The 23,584-nt window shown below is 35.9% G+C and overlaps 2 protein-coding genes across 2 annotated transcripts in view; both read left to right on the forward strand.

Moving 5' to 3' along the window:
- The window catches only part of LOC128996423 (coiled-coil domain-containing protein 124), a 463,618-nt gene that overhangs the window by 374,219 nt on the left and 65,815 nt on the right, over window positions 1-23,584 (forward strand). The window lies entirely within an intron of this gene.
- LOC128996421 (cleavage and polyadenylation specificity factor subunit 6-like) lies at window positions 1,346-18,446 on the forward strand. The gene is made up of 5 exons (XM_054421745.1): window positions 1,346-1,365; window positions 10,312-10,504; window positions 11,336-11,663; window positions 12,684-12,854; window positions 17,748-18,446. The coding sequence occupies exons 1-5, from the start codon at window positions 1,356-1,358 to the stop codon at window positions 17,874-17,876; spliced, it is 831 nt and encodes a 276-aa protein (XP_054277720.1). The 5' UTR covers window positions 1,346-1,355; the 3' UTR covers window positions 17,877-18,446.

Here is a 23,584-nt window from a genome sequence, read left to right on the forward strand (position 1 = left end):
TTTAAAAAAATCTTTTAATAATACTATAGAAGATATGTTTGTGTAAAAATCTGATTACATTTTGGCATGAAAGTGTAGGACTGGATGCACTAAGACGAGTTAGCGTACTGTACCAGCACGATTGGGTCAAGTGCCATGGGGGTTTTGACATTTTCCAATAATTATACCCTTTTACCTTTCATGACATACACTAAACATTTTTCCACTTGCCAGATTGGATTTTCACCAAAATATTCCTTAAAAATGAAGATTTATTCCCTCCTATTTAAATCAAATTAGGTTTAACGAGTACGATACCTTGGTTTGCTGCTACGGGGAAAGTAATGAAGTGTGTTTTTGTGACATGTTTAGCTCAAAGTTTTCTAATAGCAAGTATAGTCAAGTTTGGTATCATTTTACAGGTATTGACGAAACATAAAAATTAAAATAACGAAAATTAAAATCGGACTATTAATAACAAAAAGGCAGCTAAAAATTATTAAGACAACGTTTATTAAAAGTAATTTTGATCTGCCATTTTGTAATTAATGGTTCGATTTCTATTTTCTTTATGTTAATTGTTAATACCCAACCTATGTTAATTTTAAAAGATAATAAGGAAAAGTAAACAAAAATACTTGTAACGTATGTTTATAACTTAAATTAACTTAACTTCTTGATCAGCATTGCACGTATTATTGAATTTACAGAAAGTAAATACAAATACGTCTAATAACACTGGGAACATATTTACATCCTATAGGTTCTGATGATGGTTGGAGTGTACAACCGAAATCGATTACCACCTACCATCTTTAATATGCATTAACCGTCTTGTTGTGGAGTTTTTACTTTGGGTTTTACTATCAACAGAGTTAAAGAACAATCTTTATTTTTCAATAAATCATTAGAAAAACTCTTGAAAACTTGTGAGTCAACAGTAAGCGTACATTTATATATATTTTAAGTGTTTAGACGTAGTTTTATTTACTTTCTGTATGCTTATAACAAGCCACAGTATACTAGCAAATCACACAATACAACAGAATTTGAATTGTACACATATTCGAACCATCAAAAAGTTACTTTGCTTACGAACCGGACGTACATATAGTAGGTGAGCACTGAAACCTCTCATCTACCAAACTATCTAAATATTAAACTGTAAAACTAGGAATTTTTACCTTAAAACTTTGTCTCGATTCAGGGAAATCCCCTGATACCATACAGCAGTGATTCACTTGTTAAAGGGTAGGGATAGCACCACCCCCGCGTCCGGTCTACAAGGCTGGATATCTGGGTCACGGTCCCCTCCAGGGGGGGAGGGGGGGGGGTTAATCGGGGACCGATACCTCATTGATACCTCCAGCAGCGCCATGATATCTAGTAAGTAGCCAAGGGTTCTTACCTGGTGTGGATACCATTAAATGCCGTAATACAGACATTTAAAGATAACATTTTATTAGAAAATCGGAACATTTTTAAATTTATCTGGTAATATATTTGTTTTGAGATTGAATTTGTTACCGATGATTTTTTATGTCTAAAACTGTGTGGTTGATGGATACAATTTAGTTTACTAGGTCTTCAGTTTAGAAACTCAATCATGTAGTCTTTCACGAGTGTTACAATAGAGTTAGTTAATTATTAATCAACTTTAGATTTGGTGGCATCGGAGATGGTTTAGTGTTTTTGTAAAAGTAGTCTGTGTAGTTATGAGGGATACATCATTTTGATAAATTCAATAAAACGTGTAAAATATGGTTATTAAAAAAATTATCATATTTTTTCGAACGCGCTTAAAAAGTACAATCTACCACTGAAACTAGATAAATAATACAAATCTATCTACATTCTATCATACTGCATTAAATTTTATTCCTGTTTATTTACTTATACTTAGTGTAATCGTTTTTTATAGCCTCTATAACAAAAGGATTTTCTTATTGGAAATTAATCGTCTTCAAAACAATTTTAAAAAACTATAAAATACGATGCTGGTTAATGAATTATTTGAATCGTATAGGTATGCATACTTATTTAATACATGATTCTTAATTTAACCCCCAGTCAGACTGCACTATGAATTGAAATAATACTAAAAGTGGTAAAAAACGACTAACATTGTAACACTATAGCTTGGTTTAAACTATATACATATAAAACTCTCGTGTTGTTTTCAAGTCTAATGGCTTAATGCAAGTACAGTATGATAATTTCTGTAAGTCATCAAAGAGGTAACATATTTTTAAGGTTAGTTTTTACACAAATATTAAATTGTTGGCAATGTTGCTAAACCTTTAAATCTTTGCAAATTACGAGGGTTCAGTGAGCAAAATTTAGAGTTTGAAGACTCAAATTAAATCGATAAGTCGTCGTTTTAAAATACAGCAGAGATAAGTTATAACTTAAAACCACCCAATGGTAACCTTGTTAATCGATTTAGCCAAGAAAATTTCGAAAATAAAACTGGATATTTTGCTAAATTTAAATATTGCCTTTGTATGGTGCAAATAAATGTCTACCCCTCTTGTGAGGTCTGTAGCTTCGATTTGGAACTGTAACAATTTAGTGCGTGGGCGTAAATGCTTCTTTATAATTGTAGAGTAAATTTTAAACTGCTTGCTATCATTATTTATATTGACAAGGGGACCAGCAGCATTTTACAAATATTTCCACACCGTGTGATATCGGGGATCGGTTATATATATCCGTTTTTGAAGTACCTTCAGTCGATCTAAAAGGATGATAAGTCTGTTTAATCTGTAACATTGTTACAAAAAACTATGACTTTCAAGGAATATATAACAATAGTATACTTAAATGTAGGACATCGGTTTCCTTCAAATGTTCAATGTTAAGTAAGAACCAATTCAGAGGAAGGCTATCCTATCTTCTGCACATCCTGTATATCAGATCACTCACTGCAGTCTTACACAAGAGGCCCAGTGCTCCCGTAACCTCTCACTTTCACTCCAGTTCCGAATTTCGCTCCGGTCCGATACCGATGTTTGTAAACAATGAGCCACACGGAAACAGACACAGAAAGTTACGGACTAAATTGTTGACTCGGTGAGGTGACAGATTCACCCTGTACTCCGTCATCAGGGACTCTACAGCCCTCACAACTCTCTGAGACTTCATCGACGGTCTTCGAGCGAGACTTGAAGAAGCGGCGGATGTTTCTCCGTGGGAGCACATCAGTGACCGGGTTGCTGACTGCTGAGGATGTCCCCCAGCTCCGCCCCCAGATCTACAAGTGAACACGACGTTGACGTCTAGCTTGGACACGTAGCTGAGCTACCAGGGCTTGGACCCACAGCTGTCAAGAAGTATATGCTCCTAGCGAGCAGGAGCTTCGAGAGAAGTGGCGCAAGTTGCCAGAGTCAACAGGACTTGGACTTGGACTCGATAGTAAAATTCATTGTGCACAAGTAGGTTCAAGACAAGTTTGTGCTAAGGTTGCTTCATCAATTTCACTAGCCGGGTGGTTAGTGTCTTTGATTCTGAAAGCTGACGGTTTGGTACTGAGAAAATTAGGCTATTTGGTTGTTTGAAACTGGGCCAAGTTGTGCTTGATCATTAAGCTTTCGCTAAATGGTTCAGACTAAAGAAACAAACTTATTATAGTCAATAAATAGCTTGTTCAGTTATTCAATTCATTCAGCTACAAGAACAATCATCTTCATCTTAAGGTTGCAAGACGCCTTAGTTGCCTTTACATCTAATAAAGCTGGGTAGCTTAGAGGATGTTGTGATCTAATAGTGATCAGAAGATTCAAGTCTCGATCATGAAAAAATACCCTATTATAAGTTTTTATGGTTCGAAACTGACCTCAGCTGTCAAAGCTTCATGATCATGATTCAAGAAATTGTTCTGTCTAAAATATCTGATCTTAGTCAGTGACACAAAGTATCATCATTGTCTCATTCACAATCATCTTCTTTTAAAAACGCACCCTGATGTGTTGTATCAATCAACTATGTTAGGCATAATTTAATATTTTAATGTACCAGACTTTAGCAATATTTAACATTACATGGCCATTTTGATACCTCGAACTACCCCCCTACCATTCGACCCCCTTCCTCACTCAGTCTAGATACAATACTGGGACCCCTCATTGTCTCTATGCTCCTGGAGGCCGAAGCTGTACAGAATCGCACAGTCTAGGTCCTGTGTAGAGTCTAAAAGGAAGCAATTTGGGTGGCGCAATAGCCGCTTTGATTGCAAAATGATCTGTTGTCTTGAGGTTTGATTGAGGACTTTTTGTTGCGCGTTTCCACGGCCAAAACCTCCGCCTTTGGGATAAGATACTGTGAAACTGCAATTTTGTGAATTGGTGAAGGTTTCGTTTTATCATTGACTATTGGATACTGAATATTGTATTGATATTGTTGTGTCAATAGCCAAAGGTTTAAATTCCATAGTTCATTACGCTGCATAAACATAACACTCTCCTCTACAACATTAAATATATTCTGCAATTAAAAGAATTTTAATGGGAGATAAGTTAAAGAAAACAAATTTTTATAGATTGATTTAATAGGTTGTAGCTGTTTCTTGTAAAAAAAATAAGGCAATGTGACGAAAAGACACAGTTCATCGCACGGGCTAAAAAGTGTCTTTTCAATTCTCGCTCATTTTCCGACCTCGTCTTCGTCTCGGTCGTGAATCTGTAGTTTGGGTCGAAAAGAGCCACTTTACTTCCCTAGTGATGTCACTATAGGCGCTTGTACAGTTAAAAATTTATTTTGCAATTTGCAATACATCTTTTCTCTCATGAAACGTCTGATTCTAGTTGTTGGAATAGTTCACCAACTAAGTAGTTTCATATTTACTCGTCAACTTAAGATTTTCAGTTGCTAAACCCGAATAGAGGTAATTATTTTGTGAATTCAGTGTATTTAATTGAAATATCTCAAATATACATTCGTCTCGCTGTAAATCTACGTTTTGATGTGATGCGACAAATGTCATATTTAACCCCACATGCCTAACATCGCTAGACGCTCTATAGCACAGATTAGAACTGTTATTGAATCATTATTGTTCTGTGCTGCTGATGATTTTCAAGTCCCGGACCAGGAAACAGGAAAGGTTAGACAGCCGAGACAGACTGTATCCTATCATTTTTGAGATAATTGTTTCACAAGGAAACTACCACTGTGCTCTCTGGAAACTACTGGGAATCCTACTGAAGGCCTTTGGTCTTGATATTGTTGTGTCAGAAAATAATATTTCGACATTTTTATAGTCATAGGCCTTTAGAATTTTTAAGTTTATTGTAAGGGATCGGTCCATCCCTGGTCTTGTTACTATCTAACGGTATGATTACAACATGTTATATTTGAATAAAAAATTGGCTATACCTGGTTCATATAGTTGGACTATTTACGCGGCTATCTATCTACCTCACGGAAATAGTGTGATATAAATTGTAACTACGGGTTTTAACTCCTATTTTGATTGTATAGTAATTTTATAAATTCTAGTCGGACGTTGCAGTTTAATATTATTAAGTTTTCTCTCATTTCTTCTTAGATAATTTTCGTCTGAACTCCTATTTTAATTCTATAGTAATTTTATCATTTCTCGTCGGACCTTGCGGTTTAATATTATTAAGTTTTCTCTCATTTATTCTTAGATCATTTTCGTTACTTGCCCACATATATAAATTTGTCCGCGTATTTCACTCTGAGTATGAATGCAAGTTGAATGTAAAATTGAGTGAGATGCATCAGTAGTGTTAAAGACTATTTGTTTGCTTAGTCAAGACCACCAAAGCTTGAAGAGGACAGATAACCAGGGTATTTCAAACCATTCAACCACTTTGTCGATTTTCTGGATCAAATCGAGGATCTCCATATGTGAGAACTATCCACTCAACTACCCAACTATTGATGAAATTGCAATATTCACTTAGCTCAGACTTATCTTAAAACTACTAAGTAAAATCATCTTTCTCTGATGAGTCGACTGTTTAGTCTGTAGGATCTGCTTGGTCGGTTTTTGCAGTGAGTGCTGTAATCACTCAACTTATCAAAGATTACTAGTGTTTATCACTGCAAGAAGCTTGTCAACTCGGGAAACCCCGTGATCGTTTCTCAACAACTCGTCCGTTTCTTGACACTCTGGGTCAAGAAGGACCGGACCAGGTCCTTGACAATTTGCCAGCTGATCGTCCTTGGTGGATTTAACGCAACACTACCTTGACCTGTTTGTCCATCAGTCGTGGTTCGTGGACGCTGGACACCGTCCATCCTACAGGAAGTCCCTTACACAGCTGACCTTCTGCAGTTCTACACTGCTCACTCATCCTCTTTGTCCTGTTGGATTGGGAAATTGCTGGATTTTACATGGAAGGTTATGTCTTGAAGTATGTAATGGATGTGTGACATGGGATTCATATGTTCGGATTGTGTTGCATGGTATAGGGGATATACCCTGAGTATAGTAATGAAAGCATTGGCGTATGAATTCCTCTACAGGAAATTCAGTAGACGCTGGTTGGAAGATTTTTGAATGTACTCGATTATGTAAATCAATATATGAATTAAAATTATCAATTGTGAAGTTGAAATGGAAAATAAGATAGTTCAAATGTTTTTGGGAGATGATATTTTCTGGATTCCCATAATGTTTGGTGGACAAGGAGTAATATATGTATACAAAACTATTCCAGAAGTAATTGTAAACTCTATCTTATACAAACAAAAACTGTCCACACATTTACCGTATAATGTTCCTACGTTTAGTCAGAGATAGACTTACGCGCTGTGTATAATCACCACCTGATAATACAAATTTTGGTTCGCCTCAGTTCAACAATAAACAATATATTGATTATGCAATACAATAAACTATGTTGTGACTAAGCATCATAATACATTTTCCACAAAGAAAGTTGAATAAATCAATTTTATTTATAAAGTGCTCTTGTTTGCACAGTTAATAACCGTGAAAATTAAGTACCGGTACGGTCTATGTATTAATAGGCAAGCATGTTCCTTTAAAAACCTTTTTGCATCATAGGCAAAATCTACGCATACTGTTAGAAACACGTTTTCCTGTAGATGTGCAGAAACCCTTTATAAATTAAAATAAGCATAAAAATTGAATTTTAAATTGAAAAATTAACATGGACCTTACGGGTTGCCATTCTGGTGACAAAATAACAACGCAATATAAACAGAAAATCTAAACAAATGGAAGAAATTCCAATCACATGTTTTATTTACAGCGTGGGGTGAAAATAGAGAAGCCAGTACATTAAATGTTTTTGGTCGAGTTTTCGACCACTGGACGACCACTAACTTAGTTTCAATTAAAAGTATCACCATAGACTTACCAACACAAGGTACTACTTTTATTAGTGAAACAATATAAATAACTAACCTGCACATGAAACGACGTATAACATAATATGAGTAGTATATTTTGAATAGTAGAAAGGTGTTTTAGCAAACCACCGTTCACATTATATACACGTATATTTCATCCGGAAAAAGAGCGAGGGTTAAAAAGACACTAATTGCCCTTGTGATGAACTATATTTTTCGTCATAGGTATAGCAAAATTATTTAACAAACAAAGTTAGAAAGCTTTGCATAGAGATAAATTTTGCTAATGGAAATAAGCTGTTTTAGTGATTAAACCATTTGTCTATTACGATTGTCTTAGCGTACATTATAGCATACAACTTCTAATTAAATACATAATCGATAGGCCTATGTCTATTAAAAATAATGCAACAATAAGCTACAACCGATTAAAATCGTATGATTGCTTACAATCGTACTACAACAGCTTCAATAGACATATCGATGGTATATTTAATTAGGTTGAACAGCTGACTTTTACCACACTCCCTAGGGCCTAAAGGGGATTTTCACTCCCTATGGGAGTTAAAGAGCTACTTCAAACCCACAACGCATTAAAACGTCTGTTTTTGCTGCAGTATGACGAACAAATTGTTTTAACCAGCCACAAGGGAACATTTTCATAAAAAGCTGCTAAAAGTACTCGGATTAATAATTTTCAGCTCAGAGGCTTATGCCATTGAATTTGTATAATAGCACCGATGTTAAAAACATGTAACAGCTGTTTGTTTACCTCTAGTTTGACTAGGTTATTACTATCTTCTATTCTATCTATAAAATTAAAACGTAACAGGGTTTTTTTATTTTGCGATTCTGAATCAACCTCTTGACGGATTTTCATGATTTTTGTGTTGAAAGAAAGATCATTTTGAGAACTAGGAATGTCGAAGCCATAATTTTAGTTTAGGGTTTCAGTTTTTTAGAAATTAAGTTTTAATTTTCAAAAAGTCTAGCAGCCGATGGACGAGTTTAAGTCGTTTTAGTGGTGGTTTAACTAACAGCTTGTTTCTAACTGTCATTGAAATGTTTATGTTACAAGTTGTTTGTATACAAAAATATTGATCGTCAGAGTTTGCCTACACACTATTTCACTTTAAAATAATAAAGGGGTACATTCCAAAAGTAGACCAAAAGGATCGGATCTCTGGTGGGCTGGGCAGGCTTTGCATGGCGGAGAGAAGATACTTCAACTTTTAAAAGTGTATTCTAAGGAGTACTACAAGGTAGACGACCACTTGGAAGACTAAGTAATGAAAGACATCTTCAGACTGGTATCTTCCTCAGAAATGGCAGGGGATAGAAGAGAACGGGAGGCCAGGATCATTTTAGAGGTTTCAGTGGCCAAGGTGGTAAAATAAGGTACGGTAAGTGATAGTATGCAGGATGCAGTAGAAAGTGGTATGTAGCTACTGTACTCAAAGCCAGTGTGTGTGTGAATCGGCCACCAACTTGTAAACTAGCTGTTCTGAATCATATTCAGTTTTAAATGACTACTCGATTCCCGTACGTAGGATGGGCCAACAGCTCGTTTAACCTGATTTTAAAATCCTGGTTTAATCTACATTCGAATGTAGATTCGCTATTATCATACAACCGAAACCTAGTAAATCGGATTAAACTGATTTATCGTTCCCTACGATGACTGCACATTCTTGGTAAGATTTGAAATTATTTGGGGTCCAGTTTTAGAGTCGATGAAACAAATCGTAGTCGTTTTTTTTTGTGTCTACGCCAGTTGCACCCAATTCATACGCTTTTAGGGGAAAGCAGTCCAAACCCATTATAGTTTTGTGGATGAAGCGGGAATTGAACCCGTCGCTCCCGCTCCGAAGTCGGAGACACTAACCACTTGGCTAGCAACATCCACAGTTTGGTTTCTATAAAGGGCCTTGACGTTTCACAGTCTAAATTCCCAAAATGTAACAGAAATCGAAATGGTTTTAAAAATAAATTGATCCATATGTAAAACTATGTTAGGGCCACAAAACTAATTGTAAATATGTTTAGGAATCCACATTAAGTAATTAAAATGGAAATGATTTTAATTTTAATTGTTAAACTATTATTGTCTACTCTTTAAGCTATGATTATAATGCAGAAGTAACGCCTTCAGTGTAGCGGACGATCACCACTACACTTTCACACCATGTTGTGGTGTAGAAGGAGTTGAAGGCTTAGCCCAAATACGAATAGGGAAATCAAAACATATTTACGCAAGCTAATCGAGTTTTATTCTAATAGTGGAGAAGCAGAAAAGCCCTAATTTGTATAAGTAAGATATTTCTAAGATATTTATTTTTTATTGTGTTAGCCTCTCCTCATGGAGGAACCTTCTGTCATAATACTGCCTAATCTGTCTTTTCTTCAATTTGATATGTATATTTTATTAATTCTTGATCAAATGTTAAGTATTTTGTATATTGTAAAAATATTATGTATACAACTCTAAAGTATATTTACAGGGTTATTGTTTAGTTAATCAAAGCCTACATTAGGTAACTAGGCAAATTCTTATCACACCTTTTTTTTGATCCCCCATATTCCCTTAACATATTAAACTTCCTCATGTAGTTCGATGCCTTACAACGTATTGCAAATGATATTTTAGACTAAGAAATTTTAGACGAAGACCTAAAAGAACGCACCACAATTTATTGATACATATATGACTAAGTCCAGATTCGTTCCTTCTTTTCTGTACAGGTGGTAGATTAACAGCTTAGTTTGATGTTTTGCAGTAATGAGTCTGCATTGCAGATATACAAGCTAAAGGAGTCATGTCATAGCTCATATTTGTCAGATATACAGGACATCTGTCAAATCCTGGGTTCAGATCCCTCTTAGTACCAGTAGACATTTGCTGCCTAAAGCAAGGTCACTTGGAGTTATTTAGCCTAGATTAGATCCTATATCGAAGATCCCCTTTCACTCAAAGCCTGTCACTTCCAGAGGTGGCGGTGACGTGGTGCCTCCTGACGGTGGTGTTGGGAGCCGAGGACCGCTGGATCTGGGGAGACAACCGAGGCAGGGATGGCCTCAGAGGAGAACACACAGTGGCCAGACCTTTGGTCAAGGGGAACAGGGCCTCGGCGTCCACCTCAGCACCGCTCTTTCAGTCAGCCGGAGGGAAAAATGTACTAAGGTAAACCCTGAAACCCTACCTGAGTGTATGTTAGCTCTCTTATAGGATCGGCTTTAGGGTTTCGTCCCGTAACAATATTTAGTAATATAAAAAATACAGTGATATTAAAAGTTAGGTTTTATATGGCCTGAGTAAGGCAGTACACATTAACCGTGTTATAAAAACACAATAACCTTCTTACATAACCTCTATCTTGTTCAACTTACATTCCATGCACCATCATTGTTTAGTACTGGGTATTGTTTCTTCATTCTGATAACTGAAGTACCAAAAAAGATGTTTTGTAGCGTAGCTGTAAGGTTAGAACGGTGACTAAGTAGGTAAACTGTACTCGAAGAGAATTTCGTTTGTTGTTGGACTATATTTACGATTTACATTGCAAATAGAAAGCACATATGCCTGCATTGTTGAACTTTGTGCTGTACCATAGCACCAGGGGAGGCTATGGCTGTACTAGTTCAATCATAATAGCACTGAATAGTGCGTAGTGATGGCTAATCTTTATTCTGTGGGTTGCCTGATGCAAGCTGAATTATTAATGAGATTAAAAATATAACAGCTACCTTGTTGGCTTTTAAAGTGTGAACAATCGTGAAAGAACAGTAACATACAATATTACAGATATTCATTCGTCTCAGCTTCGCCACTGGTGATGCCGTGACGTATCATGGGTGACACTTCTAAAACAAATTTGACGAGGTTTTCACCAAATGACTTAAAAAATATTGCGAAGTCTTTGAAAGCAGCCCAAAATGATTGAAGTCTCCAATTGCTGTGTGCCTTACTCTGTTATCAGATTCGGATTCATACAATGGACCCGTTTTGTTTTAGTGACGACCCGGGTGAGTTTGGACGTTACGAGATATTTGAGGGTGGTAATGGTCCAGGAGGACCCAACGAGTTGCCTCACCGGCCTCCTATACGACCTCCTACCCAGTACCCTGGACCCAGGCCTGGTCTGCCGCCTCCGCCGCCTCCACTGCCTCCAAAACTACCTCCCAAGCTGCCCCCAGGTCCGCCACCCCCAGGCACCCCTGTACTAACTGGTCCTGTACCCTCCTGGGAGCGTCCGCCACCTCCCAAGAACGGCGATCCTACCAGCTTCGACACATGCAAGTGTGTCAACTCCTTCAACTGCAAATCTCCAGGTCTTCAGTTTGTAAGTTTTCCATTTGAGCTATAATTCGTTGTTAACTATACTATAATCCTTATATAGTACGTGAAGGTGATTTCTAAGAAAAACTACTCCTCCGTTAATAATGAACGGATTTTTACAAACGATGTGTCAAAATGAAGTATTTTTTGTGAATACACCCCCTTGCACCAATTCATGGAATAAAAGTCCTCGGGCTTTGCCCCACAGGCCATCAAAATCCCAATGTATTTCTTATGAAGAAAAGATTTTGTTTACTTGACGAATTATTTGTGTTGATTACAGCTGTTCATAGTAAACACATGATACACACAAGAGCTTTCGTTTTCAGAGTGAGTTCGTTTCTAGTTTCGATAACTGGAGTGGAGTGATTGATTACATAATCTTTGAGTTGACTCTTTTAATTCATCGGAAATTACGACTGTTATTAGTTTTGAACGCCTGTAATACTTTGCAATTGCTCGAACTTGAGCAACAGGTGCACTAGTTACCTACCAATCGTTGTAGTTACTATATATTGTTGCTAACTCAATAAATAGAGTAAAAGGAAAAGTAAAAAGGAACGAAGTGATTGAATATTTTGAAAATTTTGAAATAAGTTAAGATAATATTTAAAAAAAAAATCCTCTATTGTTGCTTTTCCGGTGAGAGCCGTGTCAAATTTACAAAACCGACAATGCAAGACGTTTCGCTTATGCTACGAGGTGGCAAAGGTGACCCACGAGTGATCGTGTGCAGTGTGCGTTTTTATCAATTTGATGTGGCTCTCACAGAAATACCAAGAAGTTTAAGACATTTAATTTTGTTAAAATTCAATACAACAAGAGGTTTTATAGCTCTAAATTCTCTAGCGGTGCCAAGAAGTCATAGTGTAGGTTTCATCAGGCACACCATACACTTAAGACTTACACCTTATTTTAAGAACCACAAGTAAACATCTTAATAGAATAGCCCTAAGTAAGTGATCGTTTTGCAGTGATAATTGTTATCTTATTCCTTACTCATCCTAGATTTTTTGGTCCTCAGGGAAGCTGTGACGTAGGAAAGTCCTACTGCTGCTACAACAACCCCGGATTTGGAGTGTACCAAGGGTCAGGAGGTCCTGGGGCCTTTGGGAACAAGGAAGCGGGCCCTGCGGTTTTGGCGGGCCCCGGGGGCCCCATCGATAAGCTGAGGCCCGATTTTCCAGGCCCTCTGGTATGTTATTTGTACTACCAACGAGACCATAAATGGGGATTTGGATTATTTTGCGTAATTTTAACGCTATAAGCAGTTTTTTTCAGAAGAAATCGTCGAAACCCTTGTGTTGATACTTTTTTACCCCGTTAGATCTTTAATTTTGAGAGCTCACTAACAAATAGGTTTGAACTAGCGACCTTCAGGTTTGCAGCCCAACAAATCTCTCCAATTTACTTAGAAAAGCTGTGAGCTAATAATTTTTAGGTGCTGGTTTAGTTATTGGAATATCCTTAGAAACTCTGACTAAAGTCAAAATCCAGTAAATCATTAGGTTTAACGAGTACCTAGGTTTGCTGCGACTGGGAGGGTAATAAAGTGTGTTTTTTAGTAAAACATTAATAGCTTAGTATAAAATAAATAGACTTGCCATTGATAACTATTCATTAAAACGTTTGCTCCAATCTAACCAATACGGTTATTTTTTGTAAACACGTAAAATCAAATGATTTGGCAATAAAAATAACCTGTATAAGCTGTTTTTGTTAACTTCAGCTACAAAAACGCATTTACGATAACATGGGCACTTTCAAGGCCTGTAGGACGGAAGCTGGATTTTCCCAGCCCTGTGACCTACTTCAATCGATTTCTCGTGGCCAAATACCCCATATTAAACAAAGAAATTAAAAATCCTCGGACGAAAAAAAGTTTGCCCGTACGTACCGCGCTTGTTATAGAGTACTATAGACATCCCAAGAACAAAACAACCTGCGCAGAAACGAAAAGATCACGTGATTCGCGCCGGCAGGTGTGGTGCACCTGTTGCTCGAAATCGGGCAGTTAAAAGTATTTACAGGCTTTATTTCAAAACGAATAACATTATATTCCGTTTTAATTGACTACTCGATTCCCGTAAGTAGGACGGGCCAACAGCTGGATATTATTTAAGGCACACCGTAAAATGTAATTATCCACACTAAAGTAAGTGCTCTACAGGTATGTGAAAAATATACGTACAAATGAAACAAAATCCGTTTATTGGTAATATCCTGTATCCAACTCAGCATTTACCTTCCTTCTTCCTTGGCAATATCAGCGTGCTCTGGGTTTCCTTGTTTGTCCGCTCGCCCTTGTTGTCAAAGAAAACCTTTAAAACCACGTTCAATATCACTTGCTCGTTTGAAAATTCTGCAGACACCACAAATTCATATATTAATTCAAATAAGTTTATGTAGTATAATCCTATCCTCTTGTATTTCAGTATGTTATCGTTTACCTCGAAAGAAGTGATAACCCTGATACCCTTGCTCGGGTTTTCCTTCGCATCGCGCTCGTAGTATACCGGCTCGTGTAATCGTGTCCAATCCTCCAAGCTCTTGTTCAAGAAAAAGAATTGGTTGAAACAAATGTTGACATCGATATGAAGGACGCCATCGATTTCAGACAGCCGAAAAGTATGGATCAAGAAGTTTTCCAAAAAATTTATCTGTAGATCTGAGACTCTCCAACTCTTCAAAATTGCTTTGTAATTTTTGTCCTTCGCAACGTATCTTGCTACGTATTCATTGCCTACAAATCTTTCGAGAGTTTTCCCTGGAGAGTCTTCGGGTAGTGGAGCGATGACCGCTACCAACATCATCACCAACACCGACACATATATACCCAACATCACTAGTACTTGCCACCATATGATACGGGATCAGCAATGAAACATACAGCTCGCGATTAAACTGTCAGGGTGAACGTATTGCGCCAATTAACGACGCCATGTGGACGTAAAGCCCATCGATATATGTCAAGCCATGAGTTGAACAGTTGGTAATTTGCTTGAACTTTTACAGGTACAAATGCTCAACAATTTATGCCGGATTATATTTTATCTGAAATATTTCCTTAATACCCGCGCTGCAGCAAACCTGCAGACTACGCGAATTGTCATTGGAAATTAATACATTTTCGAAATTTAATCAAAATATGTTCATAAACAAGCAAAATACAACCGTTTACGCATTCTCTATAAGAATAACATGGGAATTTAATTTTTTTTCTCCGTAGCTATTAGGTGCATATTAAAGCTTTAATATACAAAATTATTTGTTTTTTTAAGCTCTAAAAAATGGTTTGAAAAGAAATTGCAAATTTGTATGTTTTTAGGGTAAAAAATTGGAAAAACCAATTTTTACCCTATTAAACACCCATAAACCCCGGTTCCTATAGTCCGATCATGCTGGTTCGCGAACTCGTCTGAATATATGTAGGTTTACACGTTTATACCAAATTTAATCAAAATCGGATCATTTTTGCAGTTTGAGTATATCAAAATTTACTCAAGAATAAAAAAGTCTTATATTTTCATTTACTATTCGAAACCTCATAAAATACATGGTATTCCATAATAAAAACTAAGTTGACTGCCATATTGGAAAATGGCGGCCATTTACAAAAAACTATTTACTTATTTTTAACCCTCTTTGAAAACAAGGGAATGTTCCTCATTTAAAGTTTACCAGTGGCGTAGCCAGGTTTAAAGTGCCCTGGAGCATAATTGCAAGCACCCCCCCCCCTTTCCTCAAAATTAAGCATTTAACCATATTACATATTGTTGTATACATATTGTTTCCCTCATAATGGAATTTTAAGATGATAATCATTTATTTAATAAGCGCCTAAAACACTACTTATGCCTAAAAATCATTCACAATAGATTACTAAACATTTCCCAGCCATCTTCAGAATACACTTTTCGCCCGTTAAGATGAACTATATTTTTCACCACACAGCACCATAATTTAAGTTAAATAATTAATAAAACATAAATTTCGTAAATGATTTTATTCTCGTTTTTCTACTAAAGCGGACAATTTGTTACACTGTTAAATATATGTATGTGTGTATTACCACCATAGATAAAACATACTTCCTACGGGAGTATGTTTTATCTATGGTATTACTCAGCCAACACAATTATAAATTCATATGTCATAATTGAATTCTTTTACATTTTAAATTTCCTACATATCGATAAAGGGGTATTTTAGTTGTAAAATATAAGACAATGATAAAAACTAGCAAATTTTGATAAAAAATAGTATATTTGCTAATAAGGACTATTTTCTTCAGCAAAACCAGCGGACGACTTGTATAGCAATAGCTATTAAAATATACAGCTAATATCCTCAACATTGGCCCAATTCACACCGAACGGACGTCGGGCGGAAACGTGGCACGGACGAGGCACAGACGTGGCAGTGACGTGGCATGTTCAATGCACACCGTAGGGACGGTACAGTGGCGATACATACAACCTGTATGTAGACTAGAAGCTTGGGTTTTTGCTTATATCTAATAATGTCAATGGTGTTAGTTAATTTCTGTCAACTTAATTAGTACAAACAAGGGAATTGTTCTACTTCCTCACAAAATTTGATATTAAATTCAATCTCGTCTCGCATAGTGAAGAAACAACTCACAATCTACACACAAAAACAACTCTACACAACAAGGTTGGTAAGTACAAGCACACTATACACAAGAAGGTTGGTAAGTACAGTACATATTTGCAGACCGAACAACGGGCGCGCTACGGACATGCCACTTCCGATACGCCACGAGGGACGCCGAAGCGACGTGGCGGAGACGGGAGGGCGGCCGCCCGCGCCACGTCACTTGTGTGTGCATTGACCAATTTGTTTACATGGGGAGGCGAGGAACGGACATATGTCGTCGCCACGTCCGTGCCACGTCTCCGCCCGACGTCCGTTCGGTGTGAATTGGGCCTCTTTTATTCCTAGGAAGGAAATATAGGACTGATTTAGCCCCTCAACCTAAGTACAGTACCTTTTGAAAACAGCTGTTGTTGCTGCAGCTTAATGATGAAATTCTTTACCCAGTCCTTAACAAAAAAGTTTTACAAAAATAAAAACAAACAAGTAATAGTTATTTGTGCAACTAGTGAGAAAAGTGAGCAATTGACTCACTCGAGAGAAATCCTTACTCACGAGCCGTAGGCGAGTGAGGAATGGTTTCTCGAGTGAGGCAATTGTACTTTGAACTCGAGTTGCACATTATACTTTTCCTACAGTTACCATAAAACAAATAAATTGGTGAAGAAACATAACCTGTTTTTACACAGAAGTGAACTTTTAATATAAAATTTAATGTGAAGTGATAAATACAACAGTACAACAGCTGACCAGCTGATTTACAACCAGTGCTGCCAACGTATTTCGGGCGCATAAGACGTTGCCTGCATGTTACGCGCTCACTATTTCGTGCCTTCACGTTGCAAATCTGGGGTGAGACAAGGTAATTAGAGTGAGACAAAGTTAACATTGTCTCACTGATGAGCGAATTGGCCACTTTGCTTTCTCAAATCAGTGAGAGAACATGTACATTGTTAGGTAACTGTAGGAAAAAACTATGGAAAAAACAACAATAAAAAATTTATTTGCTTTATTTGAAGATGTTTAGTCTTAACAAACAATGTTGTGAAAACTTAAACTCACATATATATAGGCCTAGTAGAAAAATTAATATTTCACAAATTTTGTATTGGTTTGAGCAGTAGTTTTTTTGTTTTATAAACGATTACAAGTCGGGTATTGTTCGAAAAGTAAAACATGTTTTTCTATTTCGGATCGTATTTTGATATGTACAAAATATTCTCCATTGTAATCAGTTGCGATACTAATGTAACTAGCCACTCAATAGAAATCACTAAATGTGTAGATCATTGCACGAGTGAGACCTAAGCAGACGATACCAGCCGACGCCGCCTAGCCTAAATACGCGGCATCGATTTACGATTCATTTATGACTATTGTAATTAAAGACAGAAATTCCACATGGAAAATTCGCTAACAGTATAATTGTTTAATAGAGTCAGCTTTTAATTTAATACTAATTGTTTTTCAGGGCCGCCCTTTCCCGGACGAGCCGTTCTACCCTCGACCGCCTCCCCCCGGACCACTACCGTACGATGATGACGTCATCAACCCTCGCTTGGTTGACATCAAAGCTCGGAGAGGTAAAGCCAAGGCTTAGTCAAGCCTTCAACCAAGTGTGGCGTTCCTCAAGGATCTACTCCGGGACTGTCGATTTTTTAAATTTTCATAACTTTTTGTATTGTTCAAGTACATCTTGTATATACGTCTGAAGCAATCTTGTAAATACATGTATATATTGTTTTATAAGTAATACATGATAAATTTATGGTAAATACTAAATTTGAGAATAGTCAAATGAAATGAGAAACATCAAGAAGAAAAACAGACTGTAGGTGTAGAATTAAAATTTAATTGTAAACTTTAAAATCAAAGATAACTTTATTAAGAGTAGCTTTAAGTTAATGGTACTGTAGTGTTCACTACAAAAGCTTTCTTTACATTCAATAAGTAACTAAGTATGTTTAAAGTTTATTTTATCATCCACGATTGTGATAAGTTGTTGTTTTGCAAACTAAACATAACCTTATTTAGTTAAGTAAGTGAAATGGTGGAATTTAAAATTTAGAATTGTAATTGTAGAATTATTGTAAACTCTGGATCTGTGATAAATTAAACATGTAAGTTTTGTATCTTTTTCATACAACTTGTTTTCAATTACAACAACAAAAGAAACACATTTGTTTAAACGCTTTAGTTTAGTGTTAAAAATATTGTAAATTTAATTCTTAATAATATATCAATCTTTTAAGTTAGGAATGTATAAACAAATATTTATTGACATTCATTTCATTTCAAAAGCATATTAATAAAAACGTGTGTGCACATTCTTGTTTTTTCCTGAAAAATTACGGCCTGTATAATAGTATTGTATTTGGATAATTGAACTCCTGAAAATTTAATTTTCACGGGTCAAGAGTGTTTTTAAGTGATTTTTTTTAAGTAACATGACTTTTTGCATTTGATTATTTTGTTTACATTTCTGCTGTTGGCTATATACGTATTTCAAAATGATTGATCAGAAGAAATCATCCATACTTTTAGGACTACTCACTGCTGGATTCCTTTATATTCTTTCTTTTGCAGAATACATATACTATTTTATGTTCTTCAACAGATATGAATTATGTACATTCTTCTAAAAGGTATTCATCTACGTCTTTAATATTGGACATGCTTTGGCTCCTTGAGTCACCCCATGGAATCATCACTCAAGTCTACTAACATGTTAGGACCTCAAATCTTGTATATTTAACAACTTTTGCAAAACTTATGACAGCTAGCCTGACCATACTACTGGACCGAATTACACGCGGTTGGTACCAAATGAAAGATATTTTTCATTACTCCGGAACGAAAGTAACTATTCGATAACTGCTGACATCAATGAAAGTATTCGTTTCCCAAGCTCTAATTTAGGGCGAGGGAAAATCGATCAGCTGATTTTCCTTCGCTCTAAATTTACAATCCCTCGCTCTCGATTAGTTCTCAATTTACTCACTACGCGCGCTAGTGTTTTGTTAGGTTTAATTTAATAATTAGAATCAGCTGCGCTTATTGTTGCTAAATCTAAATCTATACAGAAACAGGCATTAGTTTTGTTTTGCTTTGTTTTTAACATAGTGCATGTTTGAAATTGCTCAAAGTATGTCTAACAGCTTCACCTTTCACCGGATAAATCACGGGAAAGATAAGAAGAGGAATACAGAAATCTTAGACACTGGTACAATTTACAAAATGTTAAGTTAATTAATGTAAGTGACGAAGTATCTAAATAATTTACAAATATGAAACTATACGTTGTGAAGTGTATTTTCAATGATAAAAAGTGGTATTAACTATTTTAATATTACTGAGATATGTTATTCTGCATGTGTGTATTTTTGCGTCGTGATGAAAAGAATCGTTCATAACTCGTACCAAAAGTTTTTTTTCCGACACTTGCTCCATTTTCCCGTCCTCGGCTTCACCTCGTACGTGAAAATACCTCTCACCTGCTCGGCTTTGCCTCGCACGTGAAATTTGGGTTTCCTGTATGCGGCTTTGCCTCACACATGAAACTTGAGTCGGAAAATGCCCCTTTAGGTCCTACTAATGAAATATACTATTCCTCTAGATGTGCAGAGTCCCTTAATAAATTAAATTATGCAAAAAAGTACAAAAAATGAATTTGAAACTTTAAAAAAATGTACAAGGGCCTTATGGGTTGCCATACTGGTGACAAAATATAAACAGAAAATCTGAACAAATTCCAATCACGTGTTTTATTTACAGAGTGGGGTGAAAATAGAGAGGTATGTACATTTCCTATTTTTGGTCGAGTTTTCGTCCACTGGGCGACCTCTAGGAACTAATATAAAATAAACTTTTCTTGTGGAGATTTAACATAGGGCAAACATTTTAAGCTTATGACAGCTAGCCTGACCATACCACTGGACCGAATTACACGCGGTTGGTACCCAAAGAAAGGTTATCGGTTCTATTATGTATGCAGCTTTTATTTAGGTTTTGAAAATATCTATGTTAATTGGGTAAAAAATGGAAATTTAACTTTTCTTATGTAGATTTACCATGGGGCCAAATTTTTAAGCCGATTTACACTCAGGCCAAAAGAAAGGTTATCGGTCCTATACGTGCAGGTTTTATTTGTATTTTGAAAATATTTATGTTAATTAGGTCAACAATTTAGATTCAATATTTCTTATGGAGATTTAACTTTGGGCTAATTCTATATATTAACTGACAAGCATGTTTCTTGAAAACCTTTTTTCTCAGCTCAGAAAATCTACGCATACTGTTGGAAATATATTTGCCTGTAGATGTGCAGGACCCCTTTATAAATTAAAATAGGCTCGAAAATAAGCACAAAAAATGAATTTAAATATAAAAAAACTAACATGGGCCTTATGGGTTGCCATGCTGGTGACAAAATAACAACAAATACAAACAGAAAATCAAAACAAATGGAAGAAGTTCCAAACATGTTTTATTTACACTGTGGGGTGAAAATAGAGCACAATACATACTTTTGGTCGAGTTTTCGACCACGGGACGAGCTCTAGTCTATTATAATTTGTTTTAGAGTACAAAGGTACCACACAATTAACAAGTATCCGTACTAGATGACAGGATGTGATATAATGTTGATGCACCGACGTATCTAGAGCGAATAGTTTCGTATGAATCATAAACACAGCTGTGACACTAGAGGATACACGCCATGTGGACATTAGAGCCGTAGTTGAGCAATACGAGTGAGGGAGATGGAGAGGTCTTGCTTGAGTGTGTGTTTAGCCAGGGGCTAAGTCTGTGGCTCAACACGACAAACTAAGGTCACTAGGCCGCAAACATTCCTATTGAGCAACACTTTGTTATTAGCGATATTTTAATTCAACATTTAGGTGTAGGCCCCAGGTTTCTTAAAATAATTTTGTTTGTCTACCTCGTTCTTTGCTCAGGGTCGGGATGATTGTCAGCAGTAGGCTCAATGGAAGGACAAATAGACAGAGTACATGACAAATGGACCCAGACGGCCTTGATCTCTGGGGTTAAACAAATTGTTTATGGATAAGGTAACAATTGATCTTAGTCAGTATAAAAAACTACACAGGTCATCTATATATGAATAGGCAATAGCAAGCATGTTTATTTAAAACCTTTTCTCAGCTCGTGTACATCGCAGAGGAAGTTTACGCATACTGCTGGAAATATATTTTCCTGTAGATGTGCAGAATTCCTTCATAAATTAAAATAGGCTAAAACATTAACACAAAAAATGAATTTAAAATAAAAAAAATAACATGGACTTTATGGGTGTGTCATGCTGGTGACGAAATACCAAAGCAATATAAACAGAAAATCAAAACAAATACAATAAATTCCAATCACGTGTTTTATTTACAGCGTAGGGTGAAATTAGAGAAGTCTGTACATTAAATATTTTTGGTCGAGTTTTCGACCACTTGACGACCTGTATAATTATCGTTCACTTTATTCTACACTAATTTTGCATTCATATGACTAAATTTTAAACTAAATTTTATTTATATAGATACACACCTAGGTTGGATAGCTGCCTCGAATGTTTACACATGTTAATGTTCTACGTACGTATTAAATCCAATTAGATGTGTGTTAGATGTTAGATGTGTTTTCATTATTTATAAACTTGTGGAGGTTATGATAATAAGAGTGGCTTAAAGGCTTACTATAAAAAAAACGGTCGTCCCTGAAAAAAAAAACATCATCTACGTTTAATTACTTTGACTTACAATTGACTTTAATATGGCCATTAGAATTATGATCCTTTAAATCTGTAAACTACGGGGAGCGAGCTGATCTAGTGGTAGAACTCAGGGCTTCGGTGACCAAGGTACCGGGTTCAAATCCCACCAATTGGTTTTATCCATGTGATAATGCCGCGACCCTCTAGGACTAGCCTGAAGTAATTTTGTGTAAAGCAGTTCCGGGCTAGAACTAGCGTCCTAGGATGTTAAGGTGGGACAATAAATATACTAAAAAGTATGTTAATTATAAGACTGTTTGAACAGTTTCGTGCTGATGTCAATTGCATTTTTACCCTCTTGTTGAAATACAGTTTAAGGTGTGTGCTTTACCGTTTGGTTGTAATACCCGAAGACAAGCAAATTTGCATTCAAATAGTTTTATGGGTAGCAATATACAGTAAATTTTGAAACGCTCTTTATACAGGGCGATTTGTACTCAGTGTGACAAAATTTTTTTGATGTAAGTACAAGGTAAATGAAGTGTGATTATGCATATCAAATGTTCCAAGTCTCAAAATAAACGTCCCAAAAAATTATTTTATGTTTTTCAAAAATAACCATGCTTTTAAACTTAATACAGCGATTTCTCAATTACCTGTATATGGATTTGAGTAGATAATGTCATTTTCGTGTTCTACATTAAATTTAGAACAAGAATAATGGAAAATTACGGAGGATCAGTTGTAAAAACTCCATTGTAAATAGATTCAAAGATAAAAATTAAGATATTTGATAAAAATTTTAAAAACAATGGTCTATTGCATTTTTCACACCCTGTATACAAGAAAGTGTCGGAATATGTTAAAAACTGCGCCATTTTATAAGCTTTCCAACCATATGCTACACTATTGAGGTTTAGATATTTTTTTGTTTGTTTTAGTGGTTTGAATACCAGAAAACAGGGAACTTTTTTACTGTTTTTACTGTTCAAGCTGAATCGAAAATACAACTTTTGCTTAATACATGCCGACTTTCTATGTTTTAAATGTTAAAGACACCATGCTTTGTAGTCTTCAAACCATTAAAGCGTACATAAGCAGACATAAACCTCAATAGTGTAGCATATGGTTGGAAAGCTTATAAAATGGCGCAGTTTTTAACATATTCCGACACTTTCTTGTATACAGGGTGTGAAAAATGCAATAGACCATTGTCTCTAAAATTGTTATCAAACATCTTAATTTTTATCTTTGAATCTATTTACAATGGAGTTTTTACAACTGATCCTTCGTCATTTTCTATTATTCTTGTTCAAAATTTAATGTAGAACACGAAAATGACATTATCTACTCAAATCCATTAACAGGTAATTGAGAAATCGCTGTATTAAGTTTAAAAACATGGTTATTTTTGAAAAAACATAAAATAATTTTTGGGAAGCTAATTTTTAGACTTGGAACATTTGATATGCATCATCACACTTCATTTACTTTGTACTTACACCAAAAAAATTTTGTCACACTGAGTACAAATCACCCTGTATTTACCGCTTGAAAACATAGTTCAATTTATTATAAAGCAT

This window comes from Macrosteles quadrilineatus, unplaced genomic scaffold, assembly GCF_028750875.1.
Source record: "Macrosteles quadrilineatus isolate MER2022 unplaced genomic scaffold, UCM_ALF_1.0 Scaffold_6__1_contigs__length_79288215, whole genome shotgun sequence".
Classification (NCBI taxonomy): Eukaryota; Metazoa; Arthropoda; class Insecta; order Hemiptera; family Cicadellidae; genus Macrosteles; species Macrosteles quadrilineatus.